This window comes from Physeter macrocephalus, chromosome 11 (assembly GCF_002837175.3).
Source record: "Physeter macrocephalus isolate SW-GA chromosome 11, ASM283717v5, whole genome shotgun sequence".
In the NCBI taxonomy this organism is placed as follows: domain Eukaryota; kingdom Metazoa; phylum Chordata; class Mammalia; order Artiodactyla; family Physeteridae; genus Physeter; species Physeter macrocephalus.
The window spans coordinates 103,608,898-103,636,432 of NC_041224.1; the positions used below are offsets into that span (position 1 = coordinate 103,608,898).

The 27,535-nt window shown below is 36.1% G+C and overlaps 1 protein-coding gene across 3 annotated transcripts; it reads left to right on the plus strand.

The window, feature by feature from the left end:
* Positions 1-171: 171 nt before the first annotated feature.
* On the plus strand, positions 172-26,033 carry ARHGAP11A (Rho GTPase activating protein 11A). Of its 3 annotated transcripts, none has more exons than XM_007122071.4 (12): positions 172-502; positions 4,224-4,294; positions 6,094-6,190; positions 6,720-6,973; positions 7,648-7,811; positions 7,978-8,124; positions 16,121-16,195; positions 16,994-17,158; positions 19,741-19,870; positions 20,359-20,467; positions 23,097-23,235; positions 23,640-26,030. In XM_007122071.4, exons 1-12 carry the CDS (start codon positions 374-376, stop codon positions 25,226-25,228), a joined length of 3,069 nt encoding a protein of 1,022 aa, XP_007122133.2. In that variant the 5' UTR covers positions 172-373; the 3' UTR covers positions 25,229-26,030. The 3 variants fall into 3 exon arrangements, with proteins under 3 accessions (XP_007122133.2, XP_007122134.2, XP_007122135.2); XM_007122072.4 differs by having other exon boundaries at positions 276-502; positions 7,654-7,811; positions 23,640-26,033; XM_007122073.4 differs by having other exon boundaries at positions 276-502; positions 16,994-17,122.
* The last annotated feature ends 1,502 nt before the right edge of the window (positions 26,034-27,535 follow it).

The following is a 27,535-nucleotide window of genomic DNA, read 5'->3' on the forward strand; positions in this document are numbered from 1 at the left end:
GGGGGGGCAGGAGGGGCGAGGAGAAGGGTTGTGAGAAGCTGGTAACGGGCGTGGTACAAGGAACCGAAAGGATCTGGAAGAAAGAAGGCAGGTCTGTGTAAGTAGCTGAAAGGATTAAGTGACTAGAAAGAATGCCGGTGTAAGTGAAGGAAACGTGAGGTGTGGCTAGGTCAAAGGGCTAAGAGAAGACGGTCGGTGGAGCAAGGAAAAAGCCGTGGAAGTGGCTGGGGTCCGGGGCCGGAAGAGTGCCAGACGTGGCCGGAATGCAGCGGAGCTGAGCGCAAAACTGAGAGTGTTCGGAAATTGGAAGGCTTGGTGGCGAAAGAGGGTCAGGACTCAGATCCCACCTCGGAGAGTGGGCGACGTGTCCGGGATGTGGGATCAGAGGCTGGTGCGGTTGGCCGTTGTACAGCACCTTCGGGCTGTTTATGGCATTAAGGTCAAGGGTGGCCGTGGGCAGTGCGATCGCAGGAGACCGGAGACAGCAGCCACGGAAATCGTGGTAAGTTCTGGGGAAAGAGGTTTAGGTTAAAAAAGGGGGAGGGGGGCGTATTCCCTACCATCACTTATTACCAGGTCATGCTAAAATGTTCATTCTGTATGGATCTAAAAGAGAATATGTTTAAGTGTGTCAACTTCAGCAACACTGACATTTTGAACTAGATAATTCTTTGGGGGGCATTGGGGTTAGCTGTTCTGTGCATTATAGGATGTTTAGCAGCATCTCTGGCTTCTATGCACTAGATGCCCGTGGCGTGTCCCAATTGTGACAAATAAAAATGTCTCCAGATACTGCTAAGTTATTGTAAATATTTTGAACAAGTTGCACGTGGGAAGGGAGACAAACACTACCCCACCACCACTGTTTGAGTAATATTTGGAGAGGGACAAGTGGTACCAGTACCTTTTTTAAATGAATCAGTAGATGAGGTGTGACAGTATTAGAAAGAGGCTTTAGATAATAACTTTATATTCACCGATTTGAAAAGAACATGCTTGCAGCTTGGCTATATCATATTTTTGAGACATAAAGGTTTTTTTTTTTTAATGAGTAAATTGAGAAACCACAGTGGAATGATTCAGAAGCTGTTGATTTTGGGGTGGTTGAGGTTAGGGGATTTCGAATGAGATTTTAATATCTCTACAGAATCATCAAGAATTTCATTGTGAAAAATAAGTTGAATATAAAGCATTTTGTTTTAGATTTACTTGCCTAATTATATGGTGCTTTCTAAATACAGATGAAAACTAAAAATTAATTTTCATAACTCTTAATAGTTTATAGTTTCTGAAAGAAAATAAGTACTTGGAGAAGAAAACTGACAAATAATTTATATTCCTCTTAACAGCTTATAAATTCTGGAGAAATTATTTTTGTTGTTTGCAACTTATTGGCAACATATTTGTTTATATTTTAAAACTAAGTGGTTTCTTCTGATTGTAAAACTGGCTTTCCAAGATCTCAAATATAGTAGGTTTTGTAAGTATATGAAAGAATTTGTATGCAGATTTTTTTCTTACCCCTCAAGAAAAACTGACACTTGGCCTTTAGAATCAGATAGACCTGAGTTTGATTCCTGCTCTACCCCTACCTGGGGTGTGATCTTGGGCTGCTTGTCCTAAGCTTTAGTTTGCTACTGTATAAAATGGGAATGGTATCTCTCGTTGAGTTGTTTAGGGGATTTAAGAAAATAATAAGATCTGTAGATGAGACTAGCACACAATGCCTGTCACATGCCACTTATTCAGCTAGTTGTTATGATAATCAGAGGTCTTCATCCTAATTGGTAGTCATGCTAGAAACCCTAATAAAAATATTCTAATAGAGAAATACAGAAAATCATTTTGTTAACACGAACGAGATCTAACATGTTAGGTAATTATTTGAATACTAGATTTCTTTGGCTCTTTGGTGTTTGTTATCTAATGATAGTTTTGAGCTCTTTAAGAAATGTGCTAGACATCTTTTTAAAGATGATATTGTAAGTGATGTTCTAATAAATAAAATTTTAAAAGCATGTTATTAGTTTTATTTTATGAGATTAAATTATAGCACTTACTTGTGAAGCCAGTTATTGAGCGTAATGAGACGTGAAAAAAAAAAAAAAACCAACCCTGAATTCTGGTTATGTAAGACATTTGTCAACTTACAATCAGCCTCAGCATCTGATTTATTTTTGCATTTTGTTTGGTTGCACAGTATCAAGAAAATTCTGATTTACCCAAATAAGGGGTTGCCCATACTAACTTTTTTTTTTTAATTTAATTTTTTTTTTGGCTGCACCATGCGGCATGCGGGAGCTTAGTTCCCCAAGCTGGGATCGAACCCGTGCCCCCTGCAGTGAAAGCACGGAGTCTTAACTACTGGACCACCAGGGAAGTCCCCCTAACTTTTTTTTTTTTAATAGCTCACCTTGAAATGATAATTGTAACAGCAACAAATATTCTTTGAATGTTTGCTTTGTCAGACACTGATTGATGTTTTACATCTTTTAATTCATTTAATTCTGCAACTCTATGACTTAGGACCTATATAAGGATACTGAGGCACAGAGAATGATCATTTAATCCAGGTCACTCAGCTAATAAGTGGAAGAGCCAGGATTTAAAACTTGGCAGTCCTGCCTCTAGGAGCCTGCTAACTTAAGCACTATGCTACACAGTCTTTTCTATATTCGTCAATTAAATTGAGCCGGCTACTTGAAAAAGGACTAGTAAGATTTTGTCAAATCATTAAGAATGCTGAGTGATTTTGGCCACACCGTGGTTTGCGGGATCTTAGTTCCCTGACCAGAGATGGAACCCAGGCTCACAGCAGTGAAAGCGTGGAGTCCTAACCAATTCCCTGGACCGCCAGGGAATTCCCTGAATGATTTCTTATTATAAATAACAGGTTAAATAAGGTGCTCTTAACAACACAAGTGCTTCAAGAGCCTTCATGGAGAGCAGATGTATCTAAACTAAATTAACATATGAGTGATTAGGTATGCACACTTAATCTAATTTCATATAAGCAGACATATACAGGCTTGAATTTTTTTTAATTAATTAATTTATTTTTGGCTGCGTTGGGTCTTTGTTGCTGGGCTCGGGCTTTCTCTAGTTGCGGCAAGAAGGGGCTACTCTTCGCTGCGGTGCGCAGGCTTCTCATTGCGGTGGCTTCTCTTGCTGCAGAGCACGGGCTCTAGGCGCTCGGGCTTCAGTAGTTGTGGCACACGGGCTCAGTAGTTGTGGCTCGCGGGCTCTAGAGCACAGGCTCAGTAGCTGTGGCGCGCAGGCTTAGTTGCTCCACTCGCGGGCATGTGGAATCTTCCCGGACCAGGGCTCGAACCCGTGTCCCCTGCATTGACAAGCGGATTCTTAACCACTGAGCCACCAGGGAAATCCCTTGAATTTACTTTTAAGTCCAAGGCAAAGCTACAACCTTCTTAATCAGTGACTCGTTTTTAAGAAGTTTGAATATATGCCGAAAGATAGTGGCAGATTCTTTATTCAGAGGTGTGCACAAACACTCAAGTTAACCAACATACAGATGTGCTCTTGGGATCTTCAAATGTATTAAAATTTGAATGCGAGTAATACATTCGACTCTGACTTTTTAAAATTGGTTTTGAAAGTATGACGTGAAATTTAAATTGTTTGCAGAATCCCGTCCTTGGATACCTCAGAACAGTTTGATTAGTACTCTCCCATAGAGTGTGGAAAAGATAATCAGGCCTAAAAGGAACCACCCTGATATAATTTTAGGAAGTACTCACGGAGTGACAGGAATTACTGTTATAGGCCAATTTGCCCTTTGGTTCAAGTTAGTATTTATAAGGTGACCAACAGAAAGTTTAAGGTCAGTGTTTATATAGTTAGTAAGTAGTATTTTCCAGAAATGTTAGCATATTGGGCCAAATTCTGTTTAAGAATTTCCTTACTGAACACTAAATGGATTGATTTTCTGTTGTGGGATTGGAAACTGAGGGAATTTGCTGCGTTGCTTAAGGGCAATGACTCTATCTTGACCATTTTTGTACTCCCAGCACCTAGCATAATATCTAGTGTAAAGTAGTAATTTTTTAACAAATATACTTGATGTAATTGTTTTCTGTGTCTTGACCAATAGTTTATTTCTGCTATCTTGTTTTATTTTGTGAGGTTTTTAATTTGCCTAATGTTTAAGAAAGCTTATATTGAGCCTAATATTTGTGTTAGAGTAACTGACTTTGTCATTTTAGGGTAAACTATTTGGAGTACCTTTTAATGCATTGCCCCAGTCTGTTGTTCCAGAATATGGACATATTCCAAGGTGAGCAAACTTTGAAATGAAGAGTAAATATTTCAAACTGGTATTGGAATGTTTAAAAATAAATAGTTGAATGACGCACACAATTAGTTGGAACTAGCAAATGATTTTATTTCTCAGCATTAACTAATGTTAAAAGTTGTTTTTTAAACTTTTGCATATTTTAACTTTTTAATTTGTACCCATTTTCAGGATTGAATTTTAAGGTTTAGTGATGAATAAATGTTAGAAAGCAAATTATTTTTGTTCTATTAAGGCAGAATTTTCCATCTGTACCGATTTTTTCATTGCTGTTTTGATGATACTCAGTAATATACTAAACTACCAATTCATTTATAATTTTAATTTTTTTTGTCTTAGAAATGTTGGACAAAAGAATATTTAACTATTGGAGTATTTGTGAATATAAATTATTTAACACTTGAGCTTTTCTGTGTCACTATTTGTAAATAACGTTTTGGACTAACTGCATCAGAAGTTGCTAGGGAAGTTTACGGCTTAAGAAAATAGTTTAAAAATGCGTAGTAGAAAGATACTACCTTAGCTCTTACTAATTCATTTCCCCTCTATCCAAAGTAAGGTTCATTCTGGCTACTCTAGTCTAATAACTTAGGTTTTTAATTGGTGCATTGTCCAAAAGTATTTGTTGAACACCTTGCTGCCTTAGAACAATTTTCCCTCACTCACCCGATAGATACAGATTCACAATCTTCATGAGGTAACCACTTACTATTTTGCTTTTTAAATGACCTATGAAAGGTTTTTTTTAATGATGATTTTCAACGTTTAGAATTGCAGTCATATCTCTAGTAATAATGACTAAATCTTTGTTGTAGTTTCTTTGTCTACTTTTTTAAAAAGAAAGCTTTTCTGTCAGTTACCCTGCAACATTCAGCCACTATGCACCAGTACAATGCTTTCATTTGCTTGCAGCTGACATCCATTCAAATTTTTTGTCACCAGCTGTTACCTAAGTATCTAAGCCAATATTGATTGTTAAAAATTATTCAGTACAAAGAAATTGAGCACACACCTCTAAATGTGAGAAGGATTGTAAGGACTGGGATGGAGATATCTGACTTTCTGACAGGTAATGTTGGTGAGAGAAAAAAAAGCCTTGCCTTATTTTTGGGCAAATGTAGTTGATGGTAGGTTTTTTAAGCTATGTGTGCTGTGCAAGATCACCTGTGGAGAGAGAATAGGTAAAGAAATGGAGGAGGCCTTAGAGCCCTGGGTGATCCTAGGATGGAGAAGTCTGGCAGAAAAAGAGGAGCCAGAAAAGAAGTTTGAGAAAGAGCAGTCCGGGAGACAGCAGAAATTCCAGAAGTGTAGTGAAGAAGAGTATTTTCAAGATCATCACGGAGTGGTTGAGTGTATCAGCTGCTCGTAGGACAAGCAAGATAAAGACAGTGAATTAACCATGGATTTGGCAAGGCAGAGGCCATTCGTGATCTTGATGGAGTAATGGGGATGAGTCTGATTGCAGAGGGTTGAGCAAGGACTGGGATATGAAGAAGTGAAGGCAGTAAAAAAAAGACAAATCTTGTGCTCTGAGCAGAAGCAGAGAAATGGATTAAGATTGGCAAGGATCAAGGATTGAGCAGGCTCACTGAGGTTGTCATGGGTGAAAAGATGGGCTTTAGAGAAGAATTTAGGAAGCAAAAAGGAAAACAAAGTAACCTTCTATCACAGAGATTAAAGGGATTTGTAGGATCAGAGCTGAAAGGGGTGTAGCCTCTCGCAGGAGAATAGGATTTAGTGAGATGTGTGTCTTACCACCTAAAAAGAGTTCTCTCTTTCAGTTTTCTTGTTGATGCTTGCACATCTTTAGAAGAACATATTCATACAGAAGGGCTTTTTAGGAAATCAGGATCTGTTATTCGTCTAAAAGCACTAAAGGTAAGCATATTCTTGAACTATAAGTTTTCATTTGTACCACTTTTTAATTTGGTTTTTAGGATTGAAATATTTAGAACTATTACATGAATTATGGACAGAAATTGAGTTTGCAGATAGCTTTTTTTCATGGCAGAAGAACCCTTTTTCTTTTTTCCAAAATGTATATCATTTATTTAATGCTTTTTTTAAAAAATTGAGGTATAATTGACAAATACATTTAAGGTGTACAACCTGCTGTTTTGATATATGTATATGTTGTGAAATGATTGTCACAATCAAGCTATTTATATAATGCTTTAAAAGTTTACAGAGTACTTTCAAATTCATGGTCCTTGTTCCTATAATGTACTATATGAAATGAAAATTTTTTTTAATTTTGTTTTTAGCCTTCTAAAGAGAAGTGATAAATACTAAAACAAGAGTTAAGAGAAATTTATTAAAGAAAGCTCTTTAGAGTATAAGAAAGGATACTTTATTTGCATTAAACCCTTAAACCCCCGAACGCTCAAGATTGTTGTATTTATTTCAGAATAAACTGGATCATGGTGAAAGATGCCTGTCTTCTGCACCTCCTTGTGATATTGCAGGGCTTCTTAAGCAGTTTTTTAGGGAATTGCCAGAGCCCATTCTCCCAGCTGATTTGCATGAAGCACTTTTCAAAGCTCAACAATTAAGAAGGGAGGAGAAGAATAAAGCTACATTGTTGCTTTCCTGTCTTATGGCTGACCACACAATTGATATATTAAGATACTTCTTTAACTTTCTCAGGAAGGTTTCTCTTAGGTGAGTAGTAATTAAAAGTTTGGGGAGATGGTAGTTTAATTTCTCAACTAGCTAGATTTACCCTTATGATAAGAAATTAAATTTCATTTGGCATGGAAATTCTTCTTAAAAATATTATATTTTTCCTTACTATAAGATGTATACCCTGTATAATTTTAAAAAACAATATACCAAATATAATATTTCCTTGCTGTCTTAGGGTTGTCATGGTGAATGCCTTAATGGCTTATTGGTGTTTATAGGCTTCTTAGTCCATTGAATGGCTTCAGATTATTGTGTTTCTAAAATATTTGTGATTTGCTTTTCAAATTTGTCCCTTCTCCCTGCTGTCATTGAGCCTGCTTGTTTTAAACATACTTGCTGCCTTCAGTACTTTGAATTTTCTGTGTGTGGGTTTGAAAAATTAAAGAAATGTGTTCAATTTGTGTGGAAAAACAAAGTGAACTCTATGGGTAGCAATGTTTTTATGACATATATTTAAGCACAGAGAGGCTGTGTATTTCTGGTTCTGTCTTATTTCAAGCCAGTCATGTAGATGGGTAGATGAAGGGTAACTGTATCTTGATTTGTGTTTAACTGATAAAATAAGAGGTCTTCAAAATATGCCCAATATGTTATTTTAACTCTGTATTTTTATCTTTAGCTCCATCTCATAAAACCTTTTTTCCTTTAAGGTGCAGTGAGAATAAGATGGATAGCAGCAATCTTGCTGTGATATTTGCACCAAATCTTCTTCAGACAAGTGAAGGGCATGAGAAGATGTCTGCTAACACAGAAAAAAAGCTACGATTACAGGCTGCAGTAGTACAAACTCTTATTGATTATGCATCAGATATTGGTAAGATGTAGTTGCATTATTAAATAATGGGATTTGTTTAAATGAGGGAGATCCCAGCTTTTTCTAAGTGAACTATGAAGACAAGTGTTAGAAAGTGGCTATATACTATTGAAATGTTTTGAGTGGGAGTAGAGGAAAAATCTTAATTGTGAACATTTTCATTTAGGGCATGTTCCAGATTTTATCCTAGAAAAGATACCAGCTATGTTGGGTATTGATGATCTCTGTGCTACTCCATCACTAGAAGGCTTTGAAGAAGGTGATTATGAAACACCTGGTGACTATAAGAGAAAGCGAAGACAAAGTGTAGGAGGTAAGCGGTCATGGCAGTCCTGTTTGTGGACGTACAGCAATTTGCTTTTGCCTGAAATGTGTTTGAACATAAAAAAGCATAAGCTATGGTGTATGCCTTTTTGGTGCTTAGAGCATAGTTGGAGAGGCATGACATAATGCATGTGAAAAATAAAAATGACAATATAATCTAATATTATGTGCTAGATATTTAGCACAAACATAAACTGCATTCCAGGGAGAAAAGTTCCCTGGTTATAATAACCGGGGACACTATAAAAAGAAAGTTAAACTGAAACTTTTTGCAGAATGGGTAGAATCTAGGAGAACTGAGTGGAGGGTCAGAATATTTGTATCCTATTCGAGGACGCTATGAAGAAAGATTTGTGTAAGCTATAAGTAATCTATGTCTGTGTCTGTAAGCTAGAAGTAATCTATGTCTGCATGACTTGAGTGGCTCATCCTAGGGATTAGGATGGTATTATGATAAGCTTGAACTCACTAAAGAATTAGAACATTAAACTGGGTATTGGAGAACCATTGAAGGTTTGGAGAGAGGTATAACATGATTACACTATTTTAGAAAATCATCTGGTTTGGAGAATTGAGACTTGGAGGTAGGGAGAATAGTCAGAAATGTGTGGCAGTAGTCCATGTGTGAGATCATGACTTGAAACAATAATATGAATTAGCAGTATGAACTAAATAATGAAGGAAACATTACCAAGGAAGAATCAAAAAGAACCAAAGTTTCCTCATGGTGGAATCAATCATGAGACTTCTTAATCTTCTTGATCTGGAAGACAGGCTATTCCTCCAGTTGCCTTAGGAAATTTCTTATCTTTTGAGTATCAGAACCAATTTCTATTAACTGTCCGATGCCTTTTTGAATCTTTTGGCTTGTATGGTTTTGCCTCCTTCTGTTTTTTTTGCCTCCTTTGTAGATTTCCCTTATGCCTTCTTTGTTCTGTAACAAAGTACTGTACTGTACAGTACAGTACTGTAACAAAGTACCACAAATTACCACAAACTGGGTGGCTTAAAACAACCAAAATGTATTGTCTCACAGTTCTGGAAGCTAGAAGTCTGAAATCAAGGTGTTGCCTGGGCCATGCTCCCTCTGAAACCTTTAAGGGAGAATATTTTCATGCCTCTTTGGGCTTCTGGTGGTGGCTATCGATTCTTGCCATTCTTTGATTTGCAGCTGCATCACTCCAATCTCTGCCTGTGTTGTCATATGGAGAACTCCCTAGGTGTCTCTCTGTCCAACTTTTCCTGTAGTGACACCAATCACATTGAATTAGGGCCTACCCTAATGACCTCATCTTTTTTTTTTTTTTTAGTGAAAGCAGGTTTATTTTAGAGATACACACTCCACAGACAGAGTGTGGGCCATCTCAGGCAATAGGTAGACTGACTCGAAGGGCAAGCGCGGCCCTGAGGTGTGAGGGTCGTTAGTTTTTATGGGCTGGGTAATTTCATAGGGTAACAAGTGGGAGGAATATTCTAACTATCTTGGAGGAGGGGTGGGGATTTCCAGGAGTTGGAGTACCACCCACTTTTTGGCCTCTTATGATCTGCCTCTGAACTGTCATGGCACCAGTGGGTGTACTAATGACCTCATCTTAACTTGAGTTCATCTGCATAGACCCTAATTACAAATGAGGTCACATTCACAAGTACTGGGAGTTAGGACTTAAACATGTCTTTTTGGAGCACACAATTCAACCCATAAAACTTCCTACCCCAAATTCAGATATTCTTGGATGCAGATCATCTTTATTACCCTTTTCCCTTTGTGATTTCATTCACTCCTGTAAGTTTCACTTATTGCATCTAAATAGATGAACACTTAAATCTCTACCACTGTTATCTCACAAATGTCAAACCACTTTAGTAAAAGTCTCTACTAGGCAGACATCACACTTCTGCTTTTCCTTGGTGCTTGAGCTCAGCATTTTGAAATGATCATCTTCACCTTCTTTAAACTGGTTCTTCTCGAATTCTTTTTTCTATTAATGGTACCACCATTCTCTAGTCACAGGTTTAAGCCATAGGTGCCTAACTCTTACTTTACTGTGTATATTCACACAGTTTTCAGGTTCTGTAAGATTCTATCTGCAGTGTTTACTGCATGTTTACTGTAAGAATTTCCTTCTCGGTCTTTGTGCCTCCTCCTTGAATCTGCCCTGCTTATTGCTATCAAGGTTGATATTCTTAATATATAACTCTAATCATGTATCTCACATGCATACCCTTCAGAAACTTTCATTAATACTGATATTTGTAGCCTGACATTAAAGATCTTTCATAGGATTGCTTTACCTTGCCTTTCTACTGTATCCTATCTCTCCTTTATGCAGTCTATACTTTAGTCAAACTACTTTCTTTATTCATTGTTTTTTAGACACTTTGTTGTTTTGCTTATACTTTTTACTGATATAATTTTTTACTTCCATCTACCTCTACTGTTCAAATAATATCCACTTGTCAAAACCCAGCCTAGGGCTTCCCTGGTGGCTCAGTGGTTGAGAGTCCGCCTGCCGGTGCAGGGGACACGGGTTCGTGCCCTGGTCCGAGGGGATCCCACGTGCCACGGAGCGGCTGGGCCTGTGAGCCATGGCCGATGGGCCTGTGCGTCCGGAGCCTGTGCTCCGCAACGGGAGAGGCCACAACAGTGAGAGGCCCGCATACCACACACACACAAAAAAAACCCAACCTAAATGTCTTATCCAGCAAGCTTCCCCCCTCCCTTTTAAAAATTTACTGTTTATGTATTTTTATTGATCTGACATTGGTCTATAACATTATTGTAAGTTTCATGTGGACATGAAATTTCGACTTATGTATACACTATGGGTGTGCTCACCACCAAAAGTTTCATTTCCATCCATCACCATACAGTTGACCCCCTTTACCCATTTTGCCCTTCTCACACCTCTCTTTCCCTCTGGTAACCATAACTCAGTTCTCTGTATCTATGTGTTTGTTTTGGTTTATTTGGTTTGTTCATTTATTTTGGTTGTTTTAGTTTGTTTGGGATTTTTATTCCACATATGAGTGGAAGCATACGGTGTTTGTCTGTCTTTGTCTGACTTATTTCACTTAGCATAATACCCTCAAGGTCCACCCATATTGTCACAAATGACAAGATTTTGTCCTTTTTTATGGCTGAGTAGTATTCATTGTGTGTGTGTGTATATATATATATATATATACCACATCTTCTTTATCTATTCATCCATTGATGGACACTTAGGTTGTATCCTTATCATGGCTATTGAAAATAATTCTGTGATGAACATAGGGGTGCATGTGTCTTCTCGAATTAGTGTTTTCATATTGTTTGGATAAATACCCTCATATGGAATGGTTGGATCATAAGGTGGTTCTAGTCTTAATTTTTTGAGGAATCTCCATAATGTTTTCCACAGTGGCTGCACCAATTTACATTCCCACCAACAGTGTACGGGGGTTCCCTTTTCTCCACACCCTCTCCAACACTTGTTATTTCTTGCCTTTTTGATAATAGCCATTCTAACAGGTGTAAGATGGTATCTCATTGTGGTTTGGATTTGCATTTCCCTAATAATTAGTAATGTTGGACATCTTTTCATGTGCCTGTTGTCCAGCTTTGTCATAAATTAATTGTCCATATATGTATGGATTTATTTCTGGGCTTTGAATTTTGTTCCATTGATATGTGTCTGTTTTTCTGCCAATACCAGGCTGTTTTGAATACTATATAGCTTTGTAATATAATTTGAAATCTGAGAGTGTGATACCGTCAGCTTTGTTCTTTTTTCTCAGGATTGCTTTGGTTTTTCAGGACTTTTTGTGTTTCCATATAAAGTTTAGGATTTTTAATTCTGTTGATGTGAAAAATGTCATTGGGATTTTGACAGGGATTGCATTGAGTTTTTAGGTTGCTTTAGGTACTATGGACATTTTAATACTGTTAATTCTTCTAATGTATGAACACAGAGTATTTTTCCATTTCTTTGTGTCTTCTTCAGTTTCTTTCAACAGTGTCTTAGCGTTTTCAATGTACAGGTCTTTTACTTCCTTGGTTAAATTTGCTCCTAGGTACTTTATTCCTTTTGTTGTGATTGTAAAATGGGATTGTTTTCTTATTATTTCAAATAGGTTTTTAGTGGAGTCTTCAGGGTTTTACATATATATGTATATAAAATATGTCCTCTGCAAATAGTGACAGTTGTACTTCTTCCTTTCAATTTGGATATCTTTTTTTAATTTATTTTTTCCTTTCCTATTTGCTCTGGTTAGGACTTTCCATACTATATTGAATAAGAGGGGTGAGAGTGGGCATCCTTATCTTCTTCCTGATATTAGAGGGAAAGCTTTCACCTTTTTGCTATTGAGTATAAGGTTGATTGTGGGTTTATCATATATGGCCTTTATTATGTTGAGGTACTTCCCTTTTACACCCATTTTATTGAAAGTTTTTGTCACAGATGGATGTTGAATCTTGTCAAATGCTTTTTACATCTATTGAGATGATCATATGATTTTTATCTTTCATTTTATTAATGCAGTATATCATGTTGATTGATTTGCGGGTGTTTGATCCTTTTAATGTAGTGTTGTATTCAGTTTGCCAATATTTTGTTGAGGATTTTTGCATCTATGTTCATCAGAGATACTGGCCTATAATTTTCTTTTTTTGCATTGTCTTGCCTGGTTTTGGTGTCAGAGAAATTTGGCCTCATAAAATGAGTTAGCACGTGCTCCCTCCTCTTCGGTCTTTTCGAAGCATTAGAGAAGGATAGGTATTAAATCTGTTTTGAATGTTTGGTAGGATTCACCTGTTTTGTTTTTTGCCTTTGATTTCTTGATTGACCCAGTAGTTCAGTAGCATGTTTTTTAGTCTTCACATATTTCTGATTTTTCAAGCTTTCTTCTTGTAGTTGATTTCTAGTTTCATACCATTATGATCAGAAAAGATGCTTGATATGGTATCAGTCTTCTTAAACTTATTGAGAATTGTGTCGCAAGTTATGGTCGATCCACGAGAATGTTCCATGTGCTCTTGAGAAGAATGTGTGCTGCTGTATTTGGATGGGATGTTCTGTATAAATCTATTGAGTTCATCTGGTCTGATGTTTCATTTAAAACTGCTACTTCCTTGTTGACTTTCTTTCTGGATGAACTATCCATTGATGTTAAAGTCCCTACTGTTATTGTGTTGTCAGTTTCTCCCTTTAGGTCTGTTAATACTTGCTTTATATATTTGGGCACTCATATGTTAGGTGCATATATATTAACTGTTGTTTCTTCTTGGTGAATTGTCCCCTTTATCATTATATACTGTCCACCTTTGTCTCCTGTTAACTTGTTTAGCTTGAAGTCATTTTTGTCTAATATGAGTATGGCTATACCCACTTTCTTTTGGCTGCCATTTGCTTAGAGGATCATCTTCCATCCCTTCACTTTGAGCCTATGTTTGTCTTCAGAGCTGAAGTAAGTCTCCTGGAGGCAGCATATAGTTGGGTCTTGTTTTTTAATCCATCCAGCCACTCTGTCTTTTGATTGGTGAATTCAATCCATTTACATTTAAGATGATTATTGATAGATGAAGACTTAGTACTGCCATTTTATCTTTTGTTTTCTGGTTGTTCTGTTTCTCCATTGTTTCTTTTTCTTTGTGTTTCTGTATACCATTTTGGTTCGGTGGTTTTCTATGATGTTTTTCTCAGTTTTCTCTTTTATGTTCTGTGTCTCTGCTCTAGATTTATATATATATATATATTTCTTTTTTTTTAATAAATTTATTTATTTTGTTTGTTTATTTTTGGCTGCATTGGGTCTTCATTGTTGCACGAGGGCTTTCTGTAGTTGCAGCAAGCAGGGGCTACTCTTCGTTGTGGTGCGCGGGCTTCTCATTGCGGTGGCTTCTCTTGTTGCGGAGCACAGGCTCTAGGCATGCGGGCTTCAGTAGTGTGGCATGTGGGCTCTAGAGCGCAGCCTGCGGTGTTGTGGCGCACAGGCTTAGTTACTCCGCAGCATGTGGGATCTTCCCAGACCAGGGCTTGAACCCATGTCCCCTTCATTGGCAGGTGGATTCTTAACCACTGCACTACCAGGGAAGTCCCTCTAGATTTATATTTTCTGATTACTATGAGGTTTGTGTAAATTGTCTTACAGATAAAAGTCCTTTTTCTGCCAATAGCATCTTACTACCTTCATTTGCCTATATGAGTTTCATCCTTTTCCTTTTACCTTTTATGTTTCTGTTGTCTCAAATTGTCTCTTTATGTTTTGTGTTCTCTACCAAATTGAAGTAGCTATAGTTTTACTGCTTTTTTCCCTTTAACCTTTATTATAGAATTGTTTGACAACTTATTTTGATATAGAGTTGCAATTTTCTGATTCTGTTTATCATCTTACTCAAAATTTTGTTTACTTTTGCCTTTTTGTTTCTGGTAGAAGAGTTCCTTCCAGCATTTCTTGTAAGGCAGGTCTAGCACTGATGAAGTCTCTCAGCTTCTGTTCATCTGGGAAACCCTTTATTTCTCCTTCATATCTGAATGATATACCTGACAGTTTTTATCTTTAAATATTTTGAGTATGTCATTCCATCCTTTCCTGGCCTGTTGAGTTTCTTTGGATGGCACCATTGTCTACTCAGTCATCAAAGTCAGAATTCTAGATGTCCTTATCTGCTCTTTCCTCATTCACACATCCCACTGTCTACCAAGTCTTATCACTTTGATCTCTTAAATACCTTTAATACTGCCTCCATTTCCAAAGCTGCTACCTCAGTTCAGACCTTCTTCTCTTGCCTGGCTAATTCCCACTCTTCCTTCAGGTCTCAGCTTAAATACCAGTTCCTCAAGGATACCTCCTCTAACTCCACAATCTAAATCTGTTGTTATATTTGTACTTCACACTATTTAACCATTTGTCAATAGGCATTTATTTCCTTAGTATATTTAATGTTTGTTTCCTCCTATAGAATAAGTTTTGTAAAGGTCACTGTTTCATATTTTGTCCACTGTTGTATCTTTGTGTCTGACACATAGTAGGTACAAAATAGATATTTGTTGAATGACTGAATAGCATACTTAGAAGAACCTTTAGCTAGTTTGCCTGTCTCCATCCAAGGAGGCTTACCCCCCAATAAATCTGTCATACTGCTGCAGATTTAGTCATTTTCCTGAAGTGCAGAAATGATGACTTTGTTCCTTTTTGCCTTTGGAGAAGTTCAAGTTCTTCAAAATGATACACAGCCCTGTTCTGCCTAATACACAAGACTTATCTCTTACCATATCCACTGTTCACTCTTTGCTCTAGCAGTATCAAACTCCTGGTTTCTAGTATACATAAATTCTGTTTTTTCTTACATACCTTTTCATATACTAGTCACCTTGCCTGAATTCTACCTTCCACCCTAATCAACACCTACAAATCCTTCAGAACACTGTCCAGGTTTTATTTCCCTTGCAAAGCTTCCTCTCTTAATGCCATTTCTTTCCTTCCTCAAAAGGTAATGATTTCCTGTTCCATACTCTTTCTATACATTATATATAGATACTTGTTTTACAATTCATTCTATATTTATTTATTTGTATGTTTTTTGTTTTTTTTGATGTGGACCATTTTTAAAGTTATGTTTTAGTTTTTTGACTGCGAGACATGTGGGATCTTAGCTCCCTGGCCTGGGATCGAACCCACACCCCCTGCATTGGAAGGCAAAGTCTTAACCACTGGACCACCAGGGAAGTCCCTCATTCTGTATTTAATGTCTTGCTATTTATTTATTTTTTTTTGAGAGATATGGGAGTATAAGAGGGGAATGGAATACAAATATATCCTTTAGTTTTTTTCCCCTATTTTGAAATAATTCCTTTTAAATGACCTTAAGTGACTTTAAAACATATAAGCTGATATAAACTTAGATGCTGAAAGATGACAAATAGCAATATGAATTACTGATAAAAGTTAGGTAAATGTTGTTATATTTGACTATATGGTTATAAATATGCCTTGCATTTCAGATTTTGTTAGTGGCGCATTCAATAAACTTAAATCTAACAGGACACCCTCTATTACACCTCAACAGGAAAGAACTGGTAGGTATTATATATATATTTATTTAAGTGGACATTTATATATATTACACAAAAATTAATTACGATCATGATTACCTAACTTATTTTGTTTAATCAATTCCAAATGTAATTTTCAGTGGAGATATTGTACTATAATATTATGACATTGGATATATATATGTAATACATAATATATAATTACATTGGATATAATGAACCTAAAATTGTAGGTATGAATTTATTTTAGTCTACTGTTATATCTTTGATCTTCTGAATCACGTTCTTCCATTTGTAAGCTGGATGATACTGAACATGTGAAAATAACTCAATCTCATTTTTATTTTAGAACCAGAAGTTTATTAGTATTTGTTCCAGTTTTTTTTTTTTTGGTTTGCTTGTGGCTGAAATTATTCAACCCAGTAACAGAAAATTTGATTATTTGTTTTGTTTTCTAGATTGAAGACATTAACTGGTTAATACTCAGTTATGATGAAAATCAAAAATATTTAGATCAGTTTTTGTTTCAACACCTTGATTATAATTTTTCTTGCCTATTTAATACTTTTTAATGTGAATTATATGCATCTTTTAGTCTATTTGGTGTTGAAGTTACTAAGAATCTGGCCTCTTTGCAACTTCACTGTTTTTATTTTAAGTAATTGCATAGTGTTTAGTTTTATAGTATATATTTGATAATGTTAATGTAAACATATCCCCCCCATTTTTGGTTCTAAGAAATAGCTTTATAAGAAGAAATTATATAAAGTGTTTGTATTTTATCAACTTTGTGGGAGTAAAAACAAGTTTTCTTTTTTTCAGCCCAGCTATCCATTTCACCAATGATTCTTACACCAAATGCTAAGCGTAAACTGCCGGTAGATTCCCATGGTTTCTCAAGTAAGAAAAGGAAGTCCATCAAGCACAATTTTAACTTTGAGTTGTTGCCAGGTAATCTCTTCAGTAGCACTTCTACACCAGTATCAGGTAACAAACGGAATTTATATAATTGGGTTATAAACATTAACATGAGTGCCTATCCTGGGCAAAGTGCTATTTCATATTAATATGACCCTTTAGGAGCCAGAGTTTTATTCTCTGTTTTATCAAATCTCTGAATTTTATAAAGTCCCCTAACTTTTAAAATAGACAGTGGTTCAGTATAATTAGTGTGTGTGTGTGTGTGTGTTTTACTGCCATGCCTATTGAAAGTTATGGGTCACTGTGGATAGGATAGCACTTGTGCTCAGGTTTTACGTGATTGAACATCCTAAATTCTACCTTAGTTACTTCTGGATCTGTAGCTGTGCCTGGATTGCTGTCTTTTGTTGAGTTGAGGTCACCAGCGTTTGAGCATCTCTGAATCCAGAGTAGGGGTGTTACCATTGAAGTACCATTGTGGGTTAATTTGGGGGGCAGTATTTTTAAAGTTTTATACTCAAGTGGCTTTTATAAAAAGCCATCCTTATGGCATGGTTTCCACATCCCTTACCAGCCTAGCCATTTTATTCCAAATGAAATACAAGTTCCTAATGTGGCCAACCAGAGCCTCCAGAGAAAAATATAATCATGCTAATTTGAATACCAAATTTTTGTTAGTGTGATCTTGGATTGAGTTGGCTCCTTTAGCATGTGTAGAATACAAGTTGGCTCGTATTAACCTATGGTCAACCCAAAATGAATTGAAACTCTAAGCCCAGAATCTTCCATCTCATATTTGTGTCACATTTAGACAAAATGTGAGTAGCCTCTGATTCTTTTAGATTTTCTTTGGTTTCAGACAATGTTAAGAGTTTCAATTTTAATTTGTTACCTGGGTTATGAGGTTTTCTTCCCAAAAGCCTCTCTTTCGCCTTTGTTATCTGAAAGGTTTACATTTTCCTTGTTTGTTTTATTAAAAAGGTGAACAGAATAGTAACTTGTTCTCTATGGTCCTTCAGGTTCTCTGTGGTTCATTAAAGTGTAATGATAAGAACTCTGAAGCTATGCCTGTAGTTCTATCTGTATTCACAGGCTGGAGACTTAAACTCCTTTAAAGTAACTTAGTGTGTTTTTAATATTTAAAGGCTTTCTGCTTTGGAGGACTACTTCCAAATGACAGATGTGAATCATTGTTCTACCTGCCTTTGTTTATTAGCAATACATCATCTTCCCCAAGAAATGAACCTGCAGATTCCTTCTCTCCAAGCTCCCAAAAAATAGATTAAACGTTATGTTACTGTAACATTAGTATGAGCCTGCTTAACCAGCGAAACTTCTTTTATAAAAAAAATTAACAAGTTCAGCATCAGTAATTCTATTATTTTAACTCACCATTTTTCTTTGACCCTACTTTCTCAGCCACAATTCAATAAATTGCATCTGCAAAATTGAAAATGAGTTGGTTTCTAAGTTTGGATTATAACAGATATGATGCTTTTCTTTAATATATGTAGGCAACAATATTAATCTATAATCCATAGTGTGCTTATTTTTAATTTTTTTCTAATATGTGTTGTAACTATGTGTTATTCCATCTATTCTGACTGTGCCTCCTTGTCACCACTGATACATTTTCAAGATAACTAGACTGCAGCCCTAGAATAAAGCTACCTATGTCACATTGGATATATCATATTGCCTCCAAGCTTTTTTTTTAGCCAGATGCACCCAAAAAGTCACTGTAATGGTTGTATTATTTTCTGTTTTTGTAATTGAAAAAACATGGATATCTCTGTTTGGGGACCTGTGTGAATTCTTTATCGATACCAATGATAAGTTGAGAGGGTTCATGTTTGTTGAGTGTATCCTGGGCAATATTCAAATACAAATCAAATGTATATGGAGCCTTTGCTCATAACTATTATACTTTTCTCTAATTTTTTATTATAGTTGGTTTCATGGTATAGTGTTAAATAACTTAATCAAAATGAGCTGTTGTAACCTCCACTTGTTATCATGGAACATGGCAGTAGCCAAGTGGTTAGGTGTCTGTTATAGATCATCAGTTTTTGTTTGTTTGCCAAAAGTTTTGGACAAATTGCACTCGAGTCAAGTAGACAGCAAGTTGGCTAGCAGGTGCATACTGGACACTCAGATACTAAATTGTTTTTCAGTAGTTTATTTTTGATAACAGCATTAATTAATCTTATGTACCAGGTACTGTGCCAGACATCTTATATACGTTACAGTAATATTTATATTCACCATAGAAGTCCAATTTTAGAGCCTAAAGCCATTTAGTAATTGGTGGACAAACTCAAGTCTGTCTCGAAAGCTTGCTCTTTCTCCAATCTGCAACAGTGCCCACCCCTCCCTTGTAGTATTAAAAGAGTTTAAAGCAAAACTCTAATATAAAAATAATGTTTAATCTGACCTTTAATTCGTAACTAAAAAGTAAGAAATAGATTTTTGTTGTTGTTGTTGTTGACTTGGGTTATTTGACCCCTGAAGATTCTAACCAGAAATTATGTGATTTTGCGGTTGTTTAGGGGTGGAAATTAAGACTTTAAATCTAATTGCTATTAATATTTTATACTTTGAAAAGAAAATGAGTATGTGTGGTCTATCACGTGTGGTTATTTTTATAGTTCACTTTGATACAAGCCCAGAAGGGTCATCTCAGAGTTCACTCTCTCCTGTCGCTGTCAGTGGAAACCATTTGATCAGTACAGGTGTGCTAAGGCGAAGTAAAAGGCTTGCAAGCAAAAAAGTTTGCAGGTAATTTATCCAGGTTGGATAAAAATTTGGTATATACAGTTAATAAAATATTTTGTGTCTTTCTACTGAGAATCATAATTGAATCATAATTTTTAAAAATCCCCTTTGCCTTTATAGTCTTATTAATCAAGTGCATATCCTCTAGAGAAAGATTCCTAATTTGAATCCATTTTGCTTGCTTTTAAAATCCTATTTTATGTTGGTGTGTGTAATTTTTAAATTTCCTGTTAATATAAAAAGCTAGTCTACCCTAATGATTCTGGTTGACAAGTGACTAAACTCTTGTGATAAACAGGAAAGTTTATTTTATAAAATATTTGTATCTTTTATGCAAATACAATGTGTTCATATATGGTATCTTAAACCTAAAAAATTATTACTCTATTCAATTACTAACAATGTGATTTGCTTTGGACTTTCAAACTTTATTTTGTAGGAATTCCAGTTCTTATGCTATAAACTGATGTTTTTAATTTGACTCTTTCTAGGGTGGAATCAGGAAAAGCAGACTGCTTCTCTCCTAAAATCAGCCGTAAAGAAAAGGTTCGAAGATCGCTTCGTTTGAAATTTAATCTAGGGAAAAGTAGCAAAGATGGAGTAAGTGTCTTTCAGCATTTCATTGAAGTTTATATTAGGATAAAGCTGAAGACTTGATGCTAAAAGACTCTCTCAACCCTGCCTCTCTTCCATCTACTGTCCCATTCTCTGCTCTTCTTTATACCAGCCCTTACACTTGAGTTGTTATCTCCAGTTCCTCCTTTTCTATTCTGCTGAAATCAATTCCAGTGAAGCTTTCATCCCCAACACTCACTGAAACAGCTCTCATAAGATCACTCATGAATTCAGCATTGCTCAGACAGGTGGACAAATACCAGTCCTTGTTAGCCTTGATATGTCAGCAGCATGTAACCTGGCTGATGACTTGCTCCTCTCTGGCATACTTTCTTTTCTTGCTTCAGGGACATATAGTCTCATGATTTTCTTCCTTCTTTGTCAGTTAATTTTCTAATTCCTTTACATTGGAGTGCCCAAAGCTTTGCCCTTGGGTTTCTCTTTTCTCACTCCACTCACTCAGGGTGATCATCAGCTCTAAACATCATGTATATACTTATGACTTCAAGTTTATATCTCTAGCCCAAAATGCTCTCCTGAACAACTTGACTGTTTAACACCTACCTACTTGACCTCCCTACTTGGGTGTTGATCCCAAGTAGGAAGGTGTTGACATCTCAAGTGTAACCTGCCCCAAGTAGAGCTCCCAAGATGCATTTCTCCACTGTTGCTATTTCTCCACTTCTCCCTGTCTCCTCCACCCACACTTCTACCTGCAGTCTTCACCATCTCACTTATGGCAACTCATTCTTCTAATCACTTAGGCCAAAAACCATGCAGGCATTCTTTTTTTTTTTTTAACATCTTTATTGCAGTATAATTGCTTTACATTGTTGTGTTAGTTGCTGCTATATAACCAAGTGAATCAGCTATATGTATACATATATCCCCATATCCCCTCCCTCTTGCGTCTCCCTCCCACCCTCCCTATCCCACCCCTCTAGGTGGTCACAAAGCACCGAGCTGATCTCCCTGTGCTATGCTTACTTCACTCTGTATGACAGACTCTAGGTCCATCCACCTCACTACAAATAACTCAATTTCGTTTCTTTTTATGGCTGAGTAATATTCCATTGTATACACGTTCCACATCTTCTTTATCCATTCATCTGTCCATGGACACTTAGGTTGCTTCCATGTCCTGGCTATTGTAAATAGTGCTCCAATGAACATTGTGGTACATGTCTCTTTTTTTTTTTGCGATATGCGGGCCTCTCACTGCTGTGGCCTCTCCCGTTGTGGAGCACATGCTCCGGACACACAGGCTCAGCGGCCATGGCTCACGGGCCTAGCCGCTTCGCGGCATGTGGGATCTTCCCGGACCGGGACACAAACCCATGTCCCCTGCATCGGCAGGCGGAGTCTCAACCACTGTGCCACCAGGGAAGTCCCATGTCTCTTTTTGAATAATGGTTTTCTCAGGGTATATGCCCAGTAGTGGGATTGCTGGGTCATATGGTAGTTCTATTTTTAGTTTTTTAAGGCATCTCCATACTGTTCTACATAGTGGCTGTATCAATTTACATTCCCACCAACAGCATACAGACATTCTTGACCCCTCACTTTCTCTCATATGTACCGTCGAAACCATTAGGGAATCCTGTTTAACTTCTGCTTTCAGTCTATCCAGGCTGACCATTTCTCACCAGTACTACATTTCTAACCTTCTCTAAGTTATGTCATCTGGAACTTGGATTACTACAAGTTCCTACTAGTAGGTCTACCTGCTTCTACCTTGCTGCAGTACTAGAGCCAAAATTATCCTCTAAAAACCAGAGTTAAATTATGTCACTCATGTCACTCCTCTGCTCATAACCCTTCAGTGACTCCTTGCTTCACTCTGAGGGGAAAAAAAGAAAAGCCAAAGTTCTTACACTGATCTGCAGTGCCTCTCATGATCTGTTCCTGGCCTCCCTCTTGGAGCTCTCCTCCTGCCACCCTCCCTTGCTCTCTCAGCTTCATTTACTTTTGCCTCCTGCAGTTTCTCAAATGTGCCAGACCTTGCTTCAGCCTTAGAGACTGCACTGGCATTTTCCTCTCCTGGAATGTTCTTCCCCCTCATACCTTCATGATTGTCGCTCTCATTTTTCTTTACTCACAAATCATCTTCTGTTCACTGTGTTTAAAATTATACCCCACCCTTCACCACTCCGTATCCTCCTTACCCTGCTTTGCTTTTGTCCTTAGCACTTTTCACCTTATGTATTGTATGTTATACTTTATAGTTTATTGTCTGTCTTCTTCTGGTCTAAATCTGCCCATCAAGAATGTAAATTCCATGAGGTAAGATTTTGTTCTGTTTTTTTGTTTTCTGTTTTCTTTCACTCTTGTGAACAGGCACTGGCACAGTCATCACACACAAAAAAATTTTTTTAAGTTAATGTGTGAGGCTGTTTTTATTTTAGATCATAAAATATCCACTAATAGCCAAGTCAAATGCTTATAATTTTCATCAGCATGCATGCAAGTATATTGTGTTTGCTATAAAATTGTTCCTCAATTATATACACACCTTTTAAAATCAGCTGTAGAGGATTTTGATAACTACAAAGTAATATTTTGAATTAACTAGGCTTATTTCTTAACCAAAACTTTTTCAATTTGTTCTGTACAGAATGTGTGTTCTGGTGTCGATAGATCTGAAAATGTTGGTCGACGACTTGCAAATCAACAAAGTTTAAAAAATAGGATTGAATCTGTAAAAACAGGTCTGCTTTTTAGCCCATATATTGATGAAAGATTAACAAAAAAAGGTACATTTACATGATATTGTTAGAGTTTTACCCCAAAAGCCTACTTCAGTTGTTTTTTAAAAAAATTTTCTTCCCATTTTAGTGAGATATAATTGACATATAACCTTCAGTTGTTTTTAATGATAAAATATATTAAGTAATTTACTGTTCTAGAACTTGAAAATTCGTGTTTGAATAGTGAAAATTTTGGAATTGTAATGTATTTTTCTATGAATAATTGGAGGATCTTTACAAATGTAAATATAAAGATGTTTGACATATTTATACATAAAAATTATCTCTTTTAACACAAATCTAGTTTATCGGAATTAAATGCTTAGTATTTAATTTGTCATGTATTTGAATAACATTTCAAAACTAGGTCAGATATAAATTATTAAAAGCACTGAACTGCTTTATTTTAGGTTCAAAAAAGATCAGTAAGTCTGAGGAAAACTTATTAACTCCAGAGCGACTAGGTGGAAGAAATTACCGGATGTCTTGGACAGGACCTAGTAATTCAAGTTTTCAAGAAATAGATGGAAATGAAGCTTCTCCAATAGATGCAGTTCTTGAGGTGGAAAACTCTTCCTTGGAGCCCAATATGATGGTTGAAAAGCCACCTGTTAGGTCATATGAGCTTACCCCTTCTAATGTACACAGTAGGCATAATAACAATGTAACTGGCAGCTCTCTTAGTGGGGATGAAAATAACCTGACCACAGAGACTGTGGTGAAAATTCAGAAAGCATTTTCTGAATCTGGAAGTAATCTTCATGCATTGATAAATCACAGGCAGTCATCATTATTAACTAATGTAGGGAAAGTAAAATTTAATGAAACATCTTCTATCAAATGTAGCCCAGAAAGAAATCTATTTGAAATTAATAATTTCACTGTGATAGAATCCAATGAACACAACACTAGTAAAGATGAAAATAGTTTTTCAGAAAGAGACTTCTCACTACATCAAACTCAAAAATTGGGTAGAGAAGCCACTATAAAATGTTACTCAACTCGGATGAAGATAGAACTAGAAGACAACATTCATTCGAACATACCAAAAGATTATTTAAGCAAGCAGGCATTGCCCAGTGATGAACAAATAAAGAAACAAGAGTCCCCAAGGGATACACTAAATACTAAATTAAAGGATAATGAAAATATGGTTGAAGAGAACTTACGGAAATGTGCAGCTTCTAGAGAGGACGTGGCTAGCGCCTCTTCCTCAGAGCAGATTACGTGTAATAGCGCAAACCTGTCAAAACCTAGGCCTGTGAGAATTGTTAAACAGCAGTCACTGGTGGAAACATGTGATAAAACGGTTTCTGAACATTTACAAATGACAGAGCATGGAAAGGTTTCAGACCACATACAGTGGTTTAACAATCTTTCTTTAAATGAACCAAATAGGACAAAAGTTAAGTCACCTCTTAAGTTTCAGCGTATGCCTGTCCGTCAGTCTGTCAGAAGAATTAATTCTTTGTTGTTGTGTGGTGGACAACCTCCAGGACATAAATTAGCAAGTCTTGGTGATGCTGCTTCTCCTCTGGTTAAATCGGTGAGCTGTGATAGTGCTCTTCCCTCTCGTGTAGAGTGTACGTCAGAAGATTCCTCTATTCCATGTACCACATCAAGTCCTAAAGAACAGAAGTCTACATCATGCAAACAGTCGAATGTTGATACGATTTCAAAATCAAGCATGGAGGTAACTTCTACATCTTTCTCACAAATGAAGAGGCACCCAAACTCTGGAAATGCTTCTCTTGGGTCCACCAGAGTTTGTAAGCAGGAAGTGATATCTAATGGCCAAATTAAGGTTCCCTTGGATGATCTGACAAATCATGATATAGTAAAATCTGTTGTAAATAATGATGTGGGCTTTTCTCGTGGCATAAATAACAGGGTCCTTAGAAGAACATCAGAAAAAGAGAGGGTCTGGTATAAAGGTTCTCCAAAAAATCCTATTGGAAAAGCTCAACTACTACCAACAAGTAGACCTGTAGACTTGTAATTGGTAAATGTTATACTACTTGTCATTAATGTAAATAAAATTAGCAATTGGTGATATGACTTGCAAGGTAATCTACTTGTTAGTTTGTAGGTCAGAATGATTGGTATGTGATAAATTTTAATTTCATTGCACAAGTAACTTGAATTCTTAAGCTTGTATAAATGATGACTTTGTTTTTCTTAATTATGGCAATATTTAAACTTATTAATTTTATTGTCATCTCTCAAAGCAGAGGTTACACTTTGCTTTTTTAAAGAAATCTTTGACCGGGTTTATAAGAAATTAATTTTTGAAAATTGCATGAATTTTATTTTTTAACGTGCGATAGGAAGAATGGAATAAGTTGTGCCTATTTCCTGTTACTCCTAAGTCAGATGAGGTTTCTCTAAGAAATGTCTAACACAGAGAGAGAGAGAGAGATAAGCCCTGCAAATCTTATTTCCCAAATTCCATTAATGTTTATTATCTTTATCAAAGTCCCTAGAAATTAATTTGTTTCAATAGCATCTTAATCCTTTTTTCCTTTTGGGTGCAGCGTAATTAGACATATATTGTCTATAGATGTGACAGTGTGTTCACTTGAACTAAGAATAATGGCTAATGCAGAATGACGACTCAAGTGTGCTCATATAGTATGATGCTGCAGAAGTAACTGTGACTTTAAAGCCATACTATGTTTTTTAAAGTTAATTTGCACAAGTACATTTATACCTGTTTTGACCAATATAGAATTTAAAATGTCTTAAGAGGGAGTAATTAAGCTTGGAAGATTTTAATCAAAGTGATTGCTTATATACAGATGCTTGATTTTAGACTTTGAAATAGTTGATGCACCTCTGTACATTTACCTTGGATTCTTACACTTTGGATTCCTACAGGAGCCTGTGATGGTTTTGTCGTGTGTGTAAATGTTATTTATTTAGCAAAGACATTAAAGATAACTTTCTGGAAAATGACTTGCCTGAGACTAATGAAATTCAAAATAACCTTTTAGAATTTGACCCAAATTGTCAAGCAAATCTATTTAAATTTATATTTTAAATTATTAGAAATAACAAATCTTTAAGGAAAGAATAATATCAACAGTAGAGGGTATTCTCTGAGTTTTGGAGGAAGGAATATGCATGCAGACTCAACCTCTAAAGACAGTTTTGCAGGTCAGTTGTTAGGGTGCCATATTCAAGCTTGGGGCAGAATAGAGCCACACTGCACACCATTCCGAGCAACCAGGCAGCATGAATTTGTGTGAGGAATTTAAAGCCATCAGAAGTTTGCTTTACCAAGTTCTCCCTAATAGCAGTACATCTGTTATTTCAAAGCTATTTTCTGTTTCTATATTCACTACCTAGGAATTGACCCTTTCTCAGAATTAGTATTTACTTATATAAAGACTAAAAATCTGTAGATGTAAACATCATGTTTATCTGACATCAAAAACAGGTTTTTAATGTAGACTGGGTATGCATTTCAGATGTTTATGGTATTTCTAAGAGTAAGTGGATATAGAAAATATTTATAAATTCTGAGATGTTTGTTGTCTGGTTCAAAGCAGTTTTTTTAACTTAAACTTTTAAAAATACATCAGTGTCCTTTTATATCCACGGGGGTAGGTGAAATGTTGAATTGGAAGACTAATTCAGTAAGAAGTCATAGGAAATTAACTGTACAAATCACCTGAATTAGTGGATTTCCTGAGAGATTAATCATTAATCAATAATGAAAGATATTTATTTAAAAAAGAAAACTACCCACATGTCACTCCCATTTTTTGTTAGCTGAAAGCTGCAATACAGATTAAAGGATTATGAAGGTGCAAACCTTGGAGATGTGGTAATTGGAGAGTCGGGAAAGCTGAGTTTTAGACTTGATTTCATATTCCTGCTTTCATTTTTTCTTATAAAAAATAGAGGTTACCAATCTCATGGGGATATTTGATCAAATGATATACAAACATACTTAACAAAGTTAAAGTGTCTGAGCATGTGCAGTAACTCCAAGAACTATTTTCACTTTGTTCTTACAAGTAAATAAATTAATAATATTAATTTGATTATTATGAGCAACAAACAATACAATTATACATAGAACTTAATAGACTGCTTGGCAATATTCTAAAATCACTAAAAACTTGATATAGGATTTTGAAAATCATCAAGCCCAGGACATATAATAGATGTTTTGTTTTTAGAAAATCAAGTTTCATATGAAGCATAAACAATTTAGTGTATTTCAGTCAAATTTCCATTCAGCACAAAGGTGGTAAATTGTAATGGCTTCTCCATTTTTCCAAGCACAAAATGAAGATAA